Source organism: Coturnix japonica, chromosome 1 (genome assembly GCF_001577835.2).
Source record: "Coturnix japonica isolate 7356 chromosome 1, Coturnix japonica 2.1, whole genome shotgun sequence".
Lineage (NCBI taxonomy): Eukaryota > Metazoa > Chordata > Aves > Galliformes > Phasianidae > Coturnix > Coturnix japonica.
The window spans coordinates 160,195,735-160,210,318 of NC_029516.1; the positions used below are offsets into that span (position 1 = coordinate 160,195,735).

General features: G+C 36.7%; 1 protein-coding gene across 10 annotated transcripts in view; it reads right to left on the reverse strand.

Moving 5' to 3' along the window:
* ZMYM2 (zinc finger MYM-type containing 2) overlaps positions 1-14,584 on the reverse strand; it is an 88,072-nt gene that overhangs the window by 43,664 nt on the left and 29,824 nt on the right. For all 10 annotated transcript variants that reach the window (XR_004305974.1, XM_015852176.2, XM_015852181.2 and 7 more), the window contains 3 exons: positions 13,955-14,243; positions 10,456-10,621; positions 9,232-9,444 (listed from right to left, as the gene is read on the reverse strand). Coding sequence is in view for 9 of the 10 variants with exons in the window: in XM_015852176.2 (XP_015707662.1) it covers positions 9,232-9,444; positions 10,456-10,621; positions 13,955-14,243 (668 nt within the window). In the remaining variant the exon portion in view is untranslated. The remainder of the gene's footprint in view (positions 1-9,231; positions 9,445-10,455; positions 10,622-13,954; positions 14,244-14,584) is intronic.

A 14,584-nucleotide genomic window follows, 5' to 3' on the forward strand; every position in this document is an offset into this window, starting at 1 on the left:
TAACAAGGTCATCACTTCTTACTGAAGAGTGTCACAGACTCTAACACTCTGTGTTTTGGGAGTCCTACAAGCACTGAAAAGATCCACTACAAAGAGCAAACAAGATCCTTTCTTCTTGAAAGTCAAAAGCTCAGGAGAAAATACCATCAGCACACCTGTCCAGTTCTCTCTCTTCCCTGAATGCCCACTTCCATGACCTGCAGGCGTCACAATTCCAGATGTGAACCAGTAGATCTGTTCTCATTTTCCTACTATGGAATATTTTTCTAAATGAACTAAAATAATTTTTGCCATTCACAAGGAAAAGGGAGTTTAGAAAAGAAAGAAAACTAAGAAAAACTAAGCTGCATCAGCGTTGTTACTATTTCGTGGTCATGAGACAAAAAAACTCTATTAGTAGAGATAGTAATAGAATAATGAATAGTGAAGCCTTTGTTATTGACTAAGTAAGGAGGGAAAGAAACCACAAAACTTCCTGATTTCATTATAAACATCACTGCTTTGTTCCTCACTTCAGAAGCACAGAATCACATAGACAGGAAAGGACTTCCAGAGATCTCCAGAGATCAAGTGCAATGCCCTGTTCAATGCAGGTCCACAGCTAGTTACTCAGGTCTTGTTCAGTCAAGTTAATCATCTCCAACGACAGGCATTCCAAAATCTCTTTGAAAACAAAACAAAACACCTCTCTGAAGTATTTCACCAACCTTACAGATTAAAAACAAATGACAAACAAAAACCCGCCACTGTACCCAATCAAACGACCCTTTGTTTTAAAATAGTGACTGTCATCTCTCATCCTTCCACTGTGCGCTTCTGTAACAGCCCAATCCCATCCCCTATTTAACCACCCACACCTCCACTTGGTATTCTCAAACCTGAACTCATCTCTCAAAACCTGTCCTCCCTGGCCCTTGAAAATATCTTGGTAGCTTTCCACTGGACCTACTTTAATATGCCAATACTTTTCATCATAGAGAATCCAAAACTGCATACCTTGCTCCAGAATCAGTCTCTGAAGTGCAGATAAGAGGGGAAAAATAAGTTCCCTTGACCTACATGTCACCCTCTTGCTAATACCGTAATGAGTTGTCTACAGAGGCTGTGGAGTTGCCATCCCATGAGATACTCAAAACTACGGATTTGGTCCTTGCAACCTGTCTCCAGGTGGCCTGCACTGAACAGAGGGATGGACACAGTTCTCCAGAAGCAGATTCCAATTTCAGCCATTCTGTGATTTTGTGGCATTGCCCAGGATGCAGCTGGGAGAGTTTACCACAAAGGCACACTGCTAACTTCTGTTCAGCCTGCCCATCACAATACCCAAATCTTCCTCCAAAGCTGCTTTCTTAGCAGTCGTCTCCCATTCTAGATGAAAAACTGACTTCCCCTTCTCTCTCCATGATACCTCAGTGGTGGTTAAAAACGGTAATGGGTAAAATGTATGCATTTCAAATCAGCCTGAGTTTCAAAGCTTCAAAGATGGAATAAGTTCAGCATCAACCACCATGATAGAGTAGTAAGCATTGTACTTCCATGTACAACTTCTTGCAATCAAAAAGCTCCCTCCATGCTATGCTTATGAGTTTTTACAGTAACCTATGAAAAATGTAAAATTACCATCCTTAAACATGCACGTGAAAATATAAGTAAAAGCACTATTACCAAATTAGTACAGAAAACAGCATCAATTGGATTGTTATGTAGAAAAAGATAAGCTAATAGAGAGGCAAAATTTCTAGAAAACGGCAATGTTAACCTGAGGGGAAAACTGATGACCAGGTACACCTCTCCCTCACTAGATTTTAGTTGGATCTCCTCGTTTTTTGGCCTCTCACAAAGCACAGAGTTTAAATACTGAAATAGACATTCTTATTTTCATTCTTTCATTACGTGTTTGTACACATCAGACGTCGTATTAGACTTCTAGATTTATTCTACATTATAGAAGTCAGGTCTATTTCATGATGTGTATGTCATGGTTGGTAATTTCAGGAAAAAAATATGAAAAAACGTTTCACACAGCTTCCAATTCTTAGGATTCAATAGTTCAGCATACATTTAAAATCCTCATTCTATCAGTGAGGACCACGTTCCACTCAAATTGAAAGCTACAGAAGTCTATCAGGACAAAAAAGAGAATTAACTGCACATGCTCCAAAAATAAAGGTACTGCTGCAACAGAACTGCAAACTTCTGGAAATAAAATTCATTTGGGAGGTGTGTGATTTATGTTCCTGCCATTATTAGCAATAATCCTTTCAGAACTAGAATTAGAATAATCCTTTCAGTCTTCCTTAATATCTTACTGAAAGGTTCAGGTTTAGAGCTCCTCTTGCATAGATCCTACTTAAAGAAACAACAAGCCCAAGAGAAAGTATCAGAATAACATCATAATTTCACTGCACTTTAAAAATAAGCCTCACTTCTGTTTGCAACTAATACAAATTGAATTCTCCTTCATTGGCCTTTTTGGCTGCAAGAGTATACCAATAAAGGCTATTAGTGCCTAAGATCTAGGTACCTGTTCTACAAGGTATTATTCTCCATTAAGAGCAGCAGTATTATCTCCTTTACGTTCCTGCAGAAGGATGAAGAAAAGCCGCAGTGTAATAGAGTGCTCTTGCCATTACCACTCCCATGCAAGGGCCAGGAGACTGAGAACACTAGAAGACCATTTCATTGCTAGAGTGCTATATAGCAGCACAAAGATTTGCTTAGAGACAGATGAAGTGCTCTACAACTGAACTCATATGGTCTGCATAAGAGAGATCTGTACATACCATAGCTTTATGAAGTAACAGTTAAGTACTAGAAATAAGATTAAAAATAGGGAAAGCTTCTAGAAAATCTTCTGGTGCAGAAACAGAGTCAACTTGTGTTCAAACAGAATGGTAAAGGATGGAGAAGAGAAAAATTATTTAAGTAGAACAGTACAGGTATTCACTACACGGAATTCTAGGATAACAGAGATGCATTAGTAAGGTAATCAAGGAAGCATCAGCTAAACTGCTTCAGATTTATTTGAAAGGATGGTCCAGATGGATCCAGAAGCAGCACCCACATCTAAGAAAAGAACCAGATGTCAGCAGAATCTGTAACAGCAAAGAAACAAGGAACTGTATTATTTATTCAGCCTTTGGTAATACCACACTCAGACTATCTCTCAAACAAGAACAACTGTAAACTCTTCCCTGCTCCAATTAGAGACTTGAAGATTACCAACACCTCAAAAGCATTCACACAAGCCTGAAGAGCAAAGGTTGAAGTATTTGCTTCTATGGTCCTTGTACATGAAACAATTTGTGTTTCAGCTGAACAAGACAAGCAACCAAATGAACTGCATGTGCAGTAACTTTTCTCTGGCATCACTCACTGCTGGTGCTCCCCTCTCTTTTTGTTAGTTTCATTTCTCTCCAAACATCTAGGGAAATCAGAGCTGAAAATCCCTTCTTCCCTTACCTCAAAAAGTTACTGACTAAATGAAAACTCCTGTTTCAGCTCTGTGGTTTGCTTTTTCCCAGCCTTCTTCAACGATCCCAGGTGCTGCAGTACATTGATGTGGCTATTCCCATTCTAACATCAGTACCTACACACATCACCTCCTTGCTTCTTCTCCATAACAAATTCCTGTGCTTCCATGCAGACCACATCTCAAAATTCTGTTGTAGCTACTTCTCTTCAGAAACATACATCTGATGTACCTACTTCACTGTATTTATAAAACATGAGAGGGGGGAAATATCCTGAGCACTTACTACTAATATGTCTATGTAGTGGTGTTTTTTTGTTTTGGTTTGGTTTTTAGTTGAAGAGCAACAGACTTCACAATTGAAGAAATACACTTGAAATAGTAAAATAAAGGGTATTAGAATAGAATATCTTCCAGAGCAACTTGATTTGTATCAGAGACACAAGAAACTGGAGGTGTAAAAACCAAGCAACCTCAAAAAACTAAAAAATAACAACAAAAAACCCACAAGAAAAACAAAATCTGAGCAGGAAGGACATTAGTCTTTATTTGTCAAGAAACTGTCATTTAAACTATGGGAAATGAGGTAGAAAACATCCAGTTAATTCTGTTTGTAGAGACATATACAGTATCAGATTTGGCATTATTTAAGCTCAGTGTTAAGTAAGACAGAAGATTACTTTATACCAGACTAAGTATTACTTGAAGTTTAGACAATAGGAAACATTTTTCCACTAAGAGTGTGACGAGGTGCTGGCACAGCCTGTCCAGAGAAGCTGCGGAAGCCCTGTCCCTTAGGTGTTTAAGGCCAGGTTGGATAGGGCCATAAGCACTCTAATCTAGTACTTGACCTAGCAGCTGGCAACCCTGCCTGCAGCAGAGGGGTGGAAGTTGAAGATCATTGAAGCTTCTTCCAACCCAATCCATTCTACGATTCTATGCAGTCAGATGGAAGTAGTTTACAACCTGAGAAAAAGGGTCTACCACTAAATCAGTCTGACTGAAATGGCTGCCAACCGTAACACTGCCTCATTGAAGAGACCAGAAATAAGTTTAAAAAAAAAAAAAAAAAAAGACAAAAAAAAACCCACAACAAAACTGAGAGATTGATCAGTATTTCTAGGGGCTGCTCAGCCCTCACAGCTATTGGTTTTAACAGCCGTATTTACTGAAACAGTCATTTGTAACAAGGGGGTCAAGAGTTACAACTGCAGGAAGCAAATTATATAACTACTTGTGCTACCCCCCCAAAAAAAAAACAATAAAAAATTCACTAATTTAAAGAAACACCCTATCAATCCCCCCCAAAAAACAGGAACAGCAGTACCAATACCCAGGAAACATGGAAAAAACACAGATGATGCATGAAGTAAGTTAAAAACCCTAAACCTTGACTGTAATACTATGCAACAAGAGATTTTAGCAAAGCATTTAATAAAATTTAAACTAGTAGATATCAGTACCTTCTGTGAGAGTGAATGTGAACTTTATAATAATACTACGTTGTAGAACAGGTATATATATAATAGCATAGAGTGAAGGTTCCTCAATCTCTGTACACATAAAGCAGATGGAACAAGTTCTAAGGAGGCTTTCACAGAATAAACTGTTAGGCAAAGAATAGCATCCAAAGTAAGAAAACACAGCTGCCTAGGTTGGGCTTTTCCTATTGCTTTTCTGTAAGTGAATAGATAGCTTGAAGGAATGGCACAGCTTGGTTAGTCATGAAGCCCATTCAAGAAGCCGTCATCTAAACAAGCAAGACAATCCAATATAGTTCCATTCAGTGCTGAAGGAAAATTTTCACTACATAAAAGATACTGCAAAGCTATTTTTTTCTGACAGCACATGAGGACCACTACTTTATAGAAGCAGCCAAAGCAAAGAAGCCCAATGATATTTTAACAAGAATTTTAGTTATGGAAAGAAATAACAAGAAAAATAAGCAACAAAGAAAGGAAAAAGGAACATTAGTAAAGCATCAAACGCCTTTCATGCCAGAATCAAGAGCACTGGACTGATAAGGCCAGTAAGCAAAGCAGTTAAAGAATGTAGCTGGAAGTCAGAAGGTGTTGCTGGTAGCACAAGCCAAGTCATAGAATTCACTTGTTCCTTAGAACAAGGTTGTCAGATCCATACCTGCCCCACCAAACCAGGGCACAAACAAGATTGAAAGTACCTTGAAAATGAAGGTTATTGGGTTTTTTTTGGTACAGAGTATCTACAGTGGTACCTGGAGCAGAACCACTGAAACAGTGTATGTAACTGCTTTGGTTAACACGTCTTCATTGCAAGCATACTTGAGGTCTCAATTCGTTGCAAATATACTAATTTTTAAAACGGCTAATTTCTTGTTTTAATTATGGAACACCTACTCAAGGACATCAAAATATGTCAGCATTTGCATAATGTTGTAGGCAATGTAGTCATCTCCCTGCCAGATACTAAACCTCATTCATCTCCAGGGTTGTTTTTGTTTTCTTTTTGCATCTTTAAATCCTTGTCTCCCCAGATGTGAAAGGCCAGAACCTCAATAGCTCAGCTCAATACAATCAAGTAGTACAGTAGTAGTAGTCTTCAGGTTAACAAAAGAAATAATAATAATAATAATTAAAAAATTAATCTGCTTCCAGTAAGGATTTTTTCTTGGCATTATTTTATCTATACTATCATAGTGATTGTGTTTTTAGGAAGGAAGTTGTTTTAATGTCATTTTCCCTCTTGCTTGTATTTATTTATACGTACATTTTTTTTTTAAATTAAACAGCTTGACTTGCCCTTAGCTGTTTCCATGACCTGCTACTTCACTAACAGGAACTATCCTGCTCTTGCATATAGTCAGCGATCACTAGTTAGGCTACGAATACCTAAATTTTTGTGGGTTTTTCCCCTCTGGAGTTCTTATACAATTTGTGCTCTCCTATTTATTTTCCATAGTAAAAGAAAGTTAAACTCTGCAATTTCATCAGCTGTGGGCAAGAAAAGAGCCATCTCCTATCAGGAAAGCAGAAAACAGCACATAGAATTCAAGATCACTTGTCTCACAGTTTTAAAGCAGATTTTGAAATAGTACATTGGAAGTTACAGGCATCCATGTCTTTTAAACATGATTCAGGCACTTCAGAGAAAGACCTACTCCCCATGGCAGGAAATACTCTTATTTCCTTGCCTCCCACCAATGCAGTCTAAAACAGAGTAAAGAAACTCTTCATAAACAATGGATCACTTGCGCCCAGCAGCCATTTCAATAGCCACAGTAATTTTTATTGTGCACATCTTCAAAAGGAAGAAAAACTGTCCATGGTAAGTTGATAAAAATTGATTGTTCAAATCAGTGTAATATTTATTTTAAAAGTAGGAATGAGGTATATAGGTAGGTACAAGTAATAAAATCCAGTTTTTGTTTATTGCTGCTACAAAAGTAAAGCAAAGTGATAGTCTTATGACATTTACAACATAAACTGCTGAACACAAAGCTCGTACCAGCAAAACCTATTTATTTTACAGTAACGTTAAGAAAACATTTGCTGAAACTTATGTGACACACAGTAACAAGATGTATAGCACAAGGCTGTAATCAAATGACATCAACTTTTCCTACATTATTGACTCCAGTGTTTATTTCAGTATGTAACAGCAACTCTCCCATATTCTGTCCTTCCCTTAACAGCTGAATCTGAATCAAAAATTTCCAAGGAAATACTGTTACTACTAAATAAAGAAGCCTAGAATTTACCCATCATGGCCCAATGAGTTTTCATTTCCCAAAATCTAAATTCCTTTTCAAAAACAGAATTCCTTGAATACATTCAGTTCAAAAACCTTAATGAAAATGGAAGCTTAAATGTACCTCACTAGACAACCAGTTACTTTGAAATACTAACTACTGCGCCCTGAGCAACTTTAACACCTACAACAACAAACTAAAAAAGATCCTAATTCAAAATTAGTTTTCTTAAAACACTCTCAAATTCTCATGCTCCGTGAGCATTTGGTATCTAATGGTGATTAATTGCATTTAATCACCGGTCCAAACAAGATGTACATAAGCACTAGAGTTAAGCTCCTCACAGCCTGTTACAGTTTCCCAGCACCAAGAAAAAAAATATCAAGAACTTGTTTGAACGAAGCCTTCTGTCAGAACTGAATGCACCAAAATGTTTCTGAATTGTAAAAGCTTCTATTAAGGATCCGCACAATAAATGTGCAATATCCATCACTACTTATGAAGATTCCAACGTTCTGCAAACTGTTCCTCCTCCCCAAGTCAAACTGGAATATGCAACTTGCTACCCACATCCTTCCCATTCTCAAATACACATCTAAACACAATGTAAAAAAAAAACATCTGAACAGAGTACAGTCTGTAATGGAAGTACAGATTTATCATTCAACCTCTCAAAATTCCACGTTCATTTCTTAATTCCATATGCAGTGCATGTTATACTGGTTGTGTGGGAATGTCTCAAGTTCAAAGTTAATCTCATGCCTTTTTGTTTCTTCGAGAGACAGTATTCAACGTTTCTTCAAGTCTTCTCATGGCTTCTGGGCATGCCTATGTTTTTAGTATCTTGGAAACCTATCAAGTCCCTTTTGGATTAGCTGTGACAAAAGAACAATGCTCATGTTATGTTTTCAGTTACGCTATTTACATACACATGTTTCCAGTACTGCTGCTTGCACATTGCATATACATAAGAACACACAACCCCAAAAGTAGCAAAACTGAACATCCTAAGAGAGAATACAAACATACATGATGCAACATGATGGAACTTATAAACACCCAGTGCTGGCTTCTTGTTTCTCTTGGGTCACTGGTATCTTAAAAACAGAAGATGAAGAACAAACCCAAAGCAAAGTGCAGCACTGGGGCCACTCACACAGTCAAGCAAAAGCTTAAAATCAGGTAAAGAAATTAATTCCTAGTAAAACTGTGATTTCTGATTTCATAGCACTATTCCTAGAAACCCAAAGCAGTACATGTTTGGAAAAAAAGATAACAAAATCTCCAAAATGCACATAATCCTCCAAAGTATTTAATATTTCAGATATTCTGATTATCATTTAAACCTTCCAGCAGTATTAGCACTGGTTCAGAGCTAAGTTAGCTCTGTAAAAAGTAAAGTACATTACTACTCACCATCAGATTTCTTGATTTGGAATTATTTTTAAGCATAAGAACAAAAGAAACCCAAACCAAGTGAAAATGAAAACAGAAAATTTAGGACACAGAACAATGAAAATAACTATCAATTTCAAAATCTTATTCTGTTCAGTAAAGGAGATTAGACATAGTACAGGAACACAGTCAAAGTGTTAGACTATTCTCACAGCAACATCCAACCTACATGCCCTGCGTATATTTCTAAGTTTCAACTGCATACAAGCCAGCTTTTCTATCCAGCAAAGAACACTGCTTAGGGGACTAGTGAGTTTGCATGACAGGCTTGTTATTAATACACTCCTAAGTGAGAAACCCATGAGAAAGAAAGAAATTAAGAGAAGGTTAATTGCAAAGATATTTGGTCTATAACAAATAGGTACTGTTATTACAGTAACAACAAAAGAAAGCCAATAGTAAAAGACCCACTTGGGTTAGTTTGTCCCCATTTGTATTCTTGCATTCATTTCATTTTTATTTTCATTTTTGTTACTTAAGACTTGGAAGATTAAAAAACTGTGTTACGAATAACAGCATACATTAAATGAGTATTAATGCTTGTTTCATTTAAATTCATAAGTTAAGAAATAATTACCTGCTTGTATTCACCAACGCAGTTCTGACAGCAGAATCTTTTCTGCTGACCATCAATAGTAAGAGTATTGTTTCCAGCTCCTTTACTGGGTAAATACTCCCCACAATGCTCACAGCAATTCATTATTAAACCATTTGCCATCCTGTATCTATTGAAGCAGTGGTCACTGCACAGCTTATGAGTCATATTTTTAAAGCTAACTTCATGACGAATCTGAAAAACAGAAATAAAAGTACTCCATCACCACACACGCACAAAAATGCCTTAGAAAAGACAGAAATCTTACATTCAAGCACAATAACTAAAACCAGACTTTACTAGCTCACAGAAAAATTTATAGACAGATAATATGGAAATAAAATTTATTTTCTTTCTGAAGTTCTAGAAAAACACCTTTAGACACATTTGTTCTTCTTGCCTACAAGCAAAGATCAGAGAAGAATGTAATAATTGGGCATCTAAGAAGAATGGCAATTTTATAAAATATCCCTGTAGAGAATGGTGAGAGATACGCATTAAAAGTTGTGTAAAGTAGTCATCTGAACTACACTGGGTCCAATAATGGCATCAAGTAAAAAAAAATATATATTTATATATGTGTGTGTGTGTGTGTGTGTGTGTGTGTATATATATATAAGAATACATTTATATATAAAATACACACACACACAAGAATACATATATATATATATGAATTTAATTTAGTTTTAATATATATAGTTTCATATATATAAAACTATTTTATATATATATATATATATATGGCATTTACTCCAAAGTATGCATGTAATATTTCAAAATATACAGTAAAAAATTCATCTGTATATCTTGACTTCTTAAATGGCAATTCTTCTATTTGTGACCCTGATTGCATTTGCAAGGCTCAGTGACTAATAAGACTGTTGAAAGTAACCACTTCATTTTTCTTAGAAGTCCTATGAAGTTAACTGAAGTAATTATTATCTGAACTATTTTCGCCCTTCCTTTTCTCTTCATGAATATTAAGCCTATCTCATTGCATATGAGAACACTGACTCATATTTTGCATCTCCTTATTTTCAGTTCTCTTATTTGTAAACTGAGATTATTAAAACTATTGTCATTACAATAAGTAATAGAATATTACTTATTCTATTCTATCTATATCTATATATATATAGATAGATATATCTATATATAATATCTATTCTAGATAAGAATAGAATCAAACAAAATCAATCTGACCTCGGTTAGTTTACCACAGATAGTGCATCTTGATTTATTCAAAGCTCCTTTTGAAGGATTCTGTTTATCTTCATAGAAGGATAAACATGATGTACTGCAGAACTCCTGGAAAGACTCACTTGAATCAACTTGAGCAACGATGGTACCTTTCATTGTTGTTATATCTCTGAAAGACAAAAAAAAAATCCTCTAGAGTGTACATATATAAACATATGTCCAAACAAGAACCCTTTACAGATTGTAACACTCATTCTTCCTTTTTATACTTTCATTTCAAGCCAGTTTTGTGGCAGTTGTTAGTCACATGCAAAACAAATAGTATCTTCTGTTAACTGAAACGATTAAATCTCTACCACAAGCTTGCCCAGAAGCATTCTCACTTGAAAATTCAAAAACAGTTTAATACCGCAAAGTTCCAAATCATTTGAACAGTTTAGCTGTCCACAAAGCTGCATCCACTTAATGCATTAAACCAAACAAATAACCATCAATAACATTAATATGAAATACACAACACAAATCCTCTTCTGCTCTCTTCCCACGAAAATTAACTTCAAATTTCTTTGATTTTCCACTGTGTGCTGCACATGTAACAAGCACCACATTCACCAGCCAGCCCTTATATTCAGATCCCACAGATTTGTAAGGCTGTCCCCATTCGCAGTTTCATTCTTAATTCCAAACTACCCCATTCTATAAATTAGAAGGAAGCAGAAGAAACAGATGTCTTCTCCTGTGCCCACTAATTCAAAGGAATATTTTATCGATGTACAGGAAGTGCTACTAGCAGAGAAAATAAGACATGGACTGGCTAAGTTTGGCTCTGTATTATAAGTGATCATGAGCTGTAAAAGACATGCTTCACTCATTCACAGGAGCACAAACTAGGATGAGTGGGAAAAATGCTGTACGTCTCCCAAGACAGGCTCCTCTGAAAGTAGGCCTACAATAAAGCTGGAAATGGACTCTATCAGGAATTCTAATGACAGGACAAGGGGGAACAGCTTTAAACTAAAAGAGGAGAGATTTAAATCAGATATCAGGAAGAAATTATTTAATCAGAGAGTAGTGAGCCCAAAGCAGCTGTGGATGCCCCCATCCCCTAAGGCACTCAAAGCCAGGTTGGATGGGGCACCGGGCAGCCTCAGCTGATAAGCAGAGGTCCAGCCCATGGCAGGCTGTTTGAACCCAATGGGCTCTAAGGTCACTTCAAACCATTTTATGATTTATGCAAATTAAGTCATACCATCCCCTCAGCATTTACCACTTGCAAGTCTGCCTCCCACTAAAGGAAACTCAGCAGCTTTTGGTTTGCCTTTCAGCAAGCTAGAGGAGATTCAGGTTCGGATGTGATACATTTCTGGTCTGCAAAACAAAGCCAAAGCTGCCCTGAGGATCTCAGAGTTCCTGGCTGGATTCTATAAGGACTTATAAGGACAGTGAACTCTCATCAAAGTAGATGAGTTTGAGGTCAAAAGTAGTATTTATATTTAAAGGAATTTTAAACTGTATATAAAGAAAACTGGTTTGGTTTTGGTTCATTTTGCTTTGTTTGTTTGTTTGTTTACAATAAGGGTAGTGAAGAAATGAAACACTTTGCCCAGCAATGTTGTAGTTGCACAGTCCCTGGAGACATTCAAGGGCAGGCCTGAAAGATAGCAGGTTTGCTACCTTGGAAAAGTTCTTCACTTGGCAAAGCGAAGAACAACATCACCTCAAGAAGCATCTAAATGTGACTTCACAGACGTTCTTTAGAAATCAAACAACAATGCAAACTATTTTAAACAATGAAAAGAAGCCAAGAATCAGTTATTTTCCCATGATTCATAAATAAAGCCTTTTCATTTGCGTGTTGCTGCTTACAATGCGCTATTAAGTATACCCAAGAACAATTCTCAAGACAACACTAACTTAGCCATGAGTTGTCAAGATTTCAGTCAAATAAAAAGATTATTCTTCAGCTTCACCTATGATACAGTTGGTGGAATATTTACCATACAAAAAGAAACAAGTGCATAAAAAAAGGAATCGTACAAACCATCAGAAAGAGTACAGTGCTCTTAATTAGCTCCATAGAGGTAACTGCTCAGAGAACTGGAACTTTTACATCTATCATAAAAGAGCTAAAATGTTAAATCTGAGATATTTATAGTGTACCAAGATACGAAAGCAAAGGGTATAAATACTTCCTACATTTTGATATTAAGTCTCATGAGAAATGAAAATAGATATGAATGAATACAAATCATTCATCCACATAATATAAAGCTTCCATTAGTCTAAATATGTGATTCTGCGATTAAGCTACTATCACCTTCTCCAAAACATACATTAACAAAGGCGGTCTTTACTAAAAGTCTTCTTTAGCTTGGTAAAAATTAATCATTCAATTAGTGTCAGTGCAGGGCGTACTAGGCTGAGATTTTACTGGAAAAGATATGGAAAAGTATGAGCACCTCAGAACCAGTATACCAACGGAACAAAACAGTACAGCTAGTATGCCCAGCACTAGGAAAATAAATCAGATAATCAGAGTGATTTGGGTAGGAAGGAACTTTTAGTTCCAACCCCTACAACTCTTTATACCAGGTTCTTCAAAACCCCATCCAGCCTGGTCTTCAACACCTCCAAAGATGGGGTATCCAAAACCTCTCTGGACAACCTGTTCCATTGTCTCACTACCCTCACAGTAATGAATTTCTTCCTAATATGCAGGCTGCCCTCTTCCAGTTTAAAACCATTACCCTTCATTCCATCACTACAGGTGGTAGTAGTAGGGACTTACAAAAAGTCCCTCCCCAGCTTTCCCATAGGTCCCTTCAGATACTGCTATCTTGGAAGATTTCCCCTTTAGCAATTTTGAGCTATGAAAACAGTGAAAAATTACAAGTCAAACCTATCAAATAATTCAGAATAAGTCACTTTGAAGTATGCTTGTCACCCTTTCTACTATCCTCTTAAGCTATAATTTGAAAAGCTGTCATTGTTGCATATACTCTATGGGACAAATCCAAAGCTTCTCCTCTACACACAGTCAACAGTGAAGAGTCCCCAATGTTTCTTCAAGCTGTTTGAAGTTTCTACTTTTTTAGACTTTATACCTTCTACTTTCAAACTGAATGGTTTCTGTGTAAAAGGTCTACTCTTTTCATGAGAATTTTTTATCTGAGTAATATATATATTCTGCTACAGGATAACTCAGACAACCTTCACCTCCTTGCCTCCCCCACCAGCCCCCCCTTTTCTCCATCCTCAAAATCCCTAGTCTGTGTTTGTCCTTCACAGAAATAACCTGCCCTACTCTGAACTCAATTTGACTTATTTTGTTCTTGTGTAAACAGTGAATTCAACATTTCCCAATGACATTAAACCGACCGTATATAAAGTACCCGTGTAGTCAAATTTTATATCATTAACAGTATAATTATCATGAATACAAGACAATCTCAAGTATTACTGGATTTTGCTGCTAATACAACATAAAATAAAAATCCCTTACTTTCTGCACATGACACAAAGTTTCTTTGGAGCAGGTTTGTGTGAGAACGATGAGAGGCAGGTGGTAGAACAAAAAAGATGAGCTGATCCTTTCCGTTGATATGCAGTCTGACCCTTTTGCAAAGGCTTTTTGCAGTTTGCACACGTAACTTTAACCTGTTTAGAAGGCGGTGGCTGCTGAGTAGAAGGCTGGAAGATCTGTTTGGGTAGCGATGCTACTGGTGACAAAGAATCCACACCTGGTTGCTTTTGATTCCTGGGGAATGAAGCTGACTGGGATATCCAGGAATCTTCAGTAAAGAAAGAAAAAGTTAAGTGAGCAAACATGAGCATATATACAGAGAACAGTATGGTCATAAAATATGTTTTTTTCTGGAGCTGACAATTTTAGTGGCATTTTTGAAATTCAGATTTAAAATTCACTTTCACAATACCACACTCCACTGCTGAAAAAAGCTTCAGAACACAAATATGACTCAGAACGGTCCCATTCTACACCTTACAACAAGTTTTGCAGACCTCCATTCACTTACACTGTGTTTGTAAATAGGTAATTCCATCTCCAGACCAACAGAACTGTAACTACCAAGGTTCAAGACACAAGTTTTCCAAATTTATCAACAAAAGCATG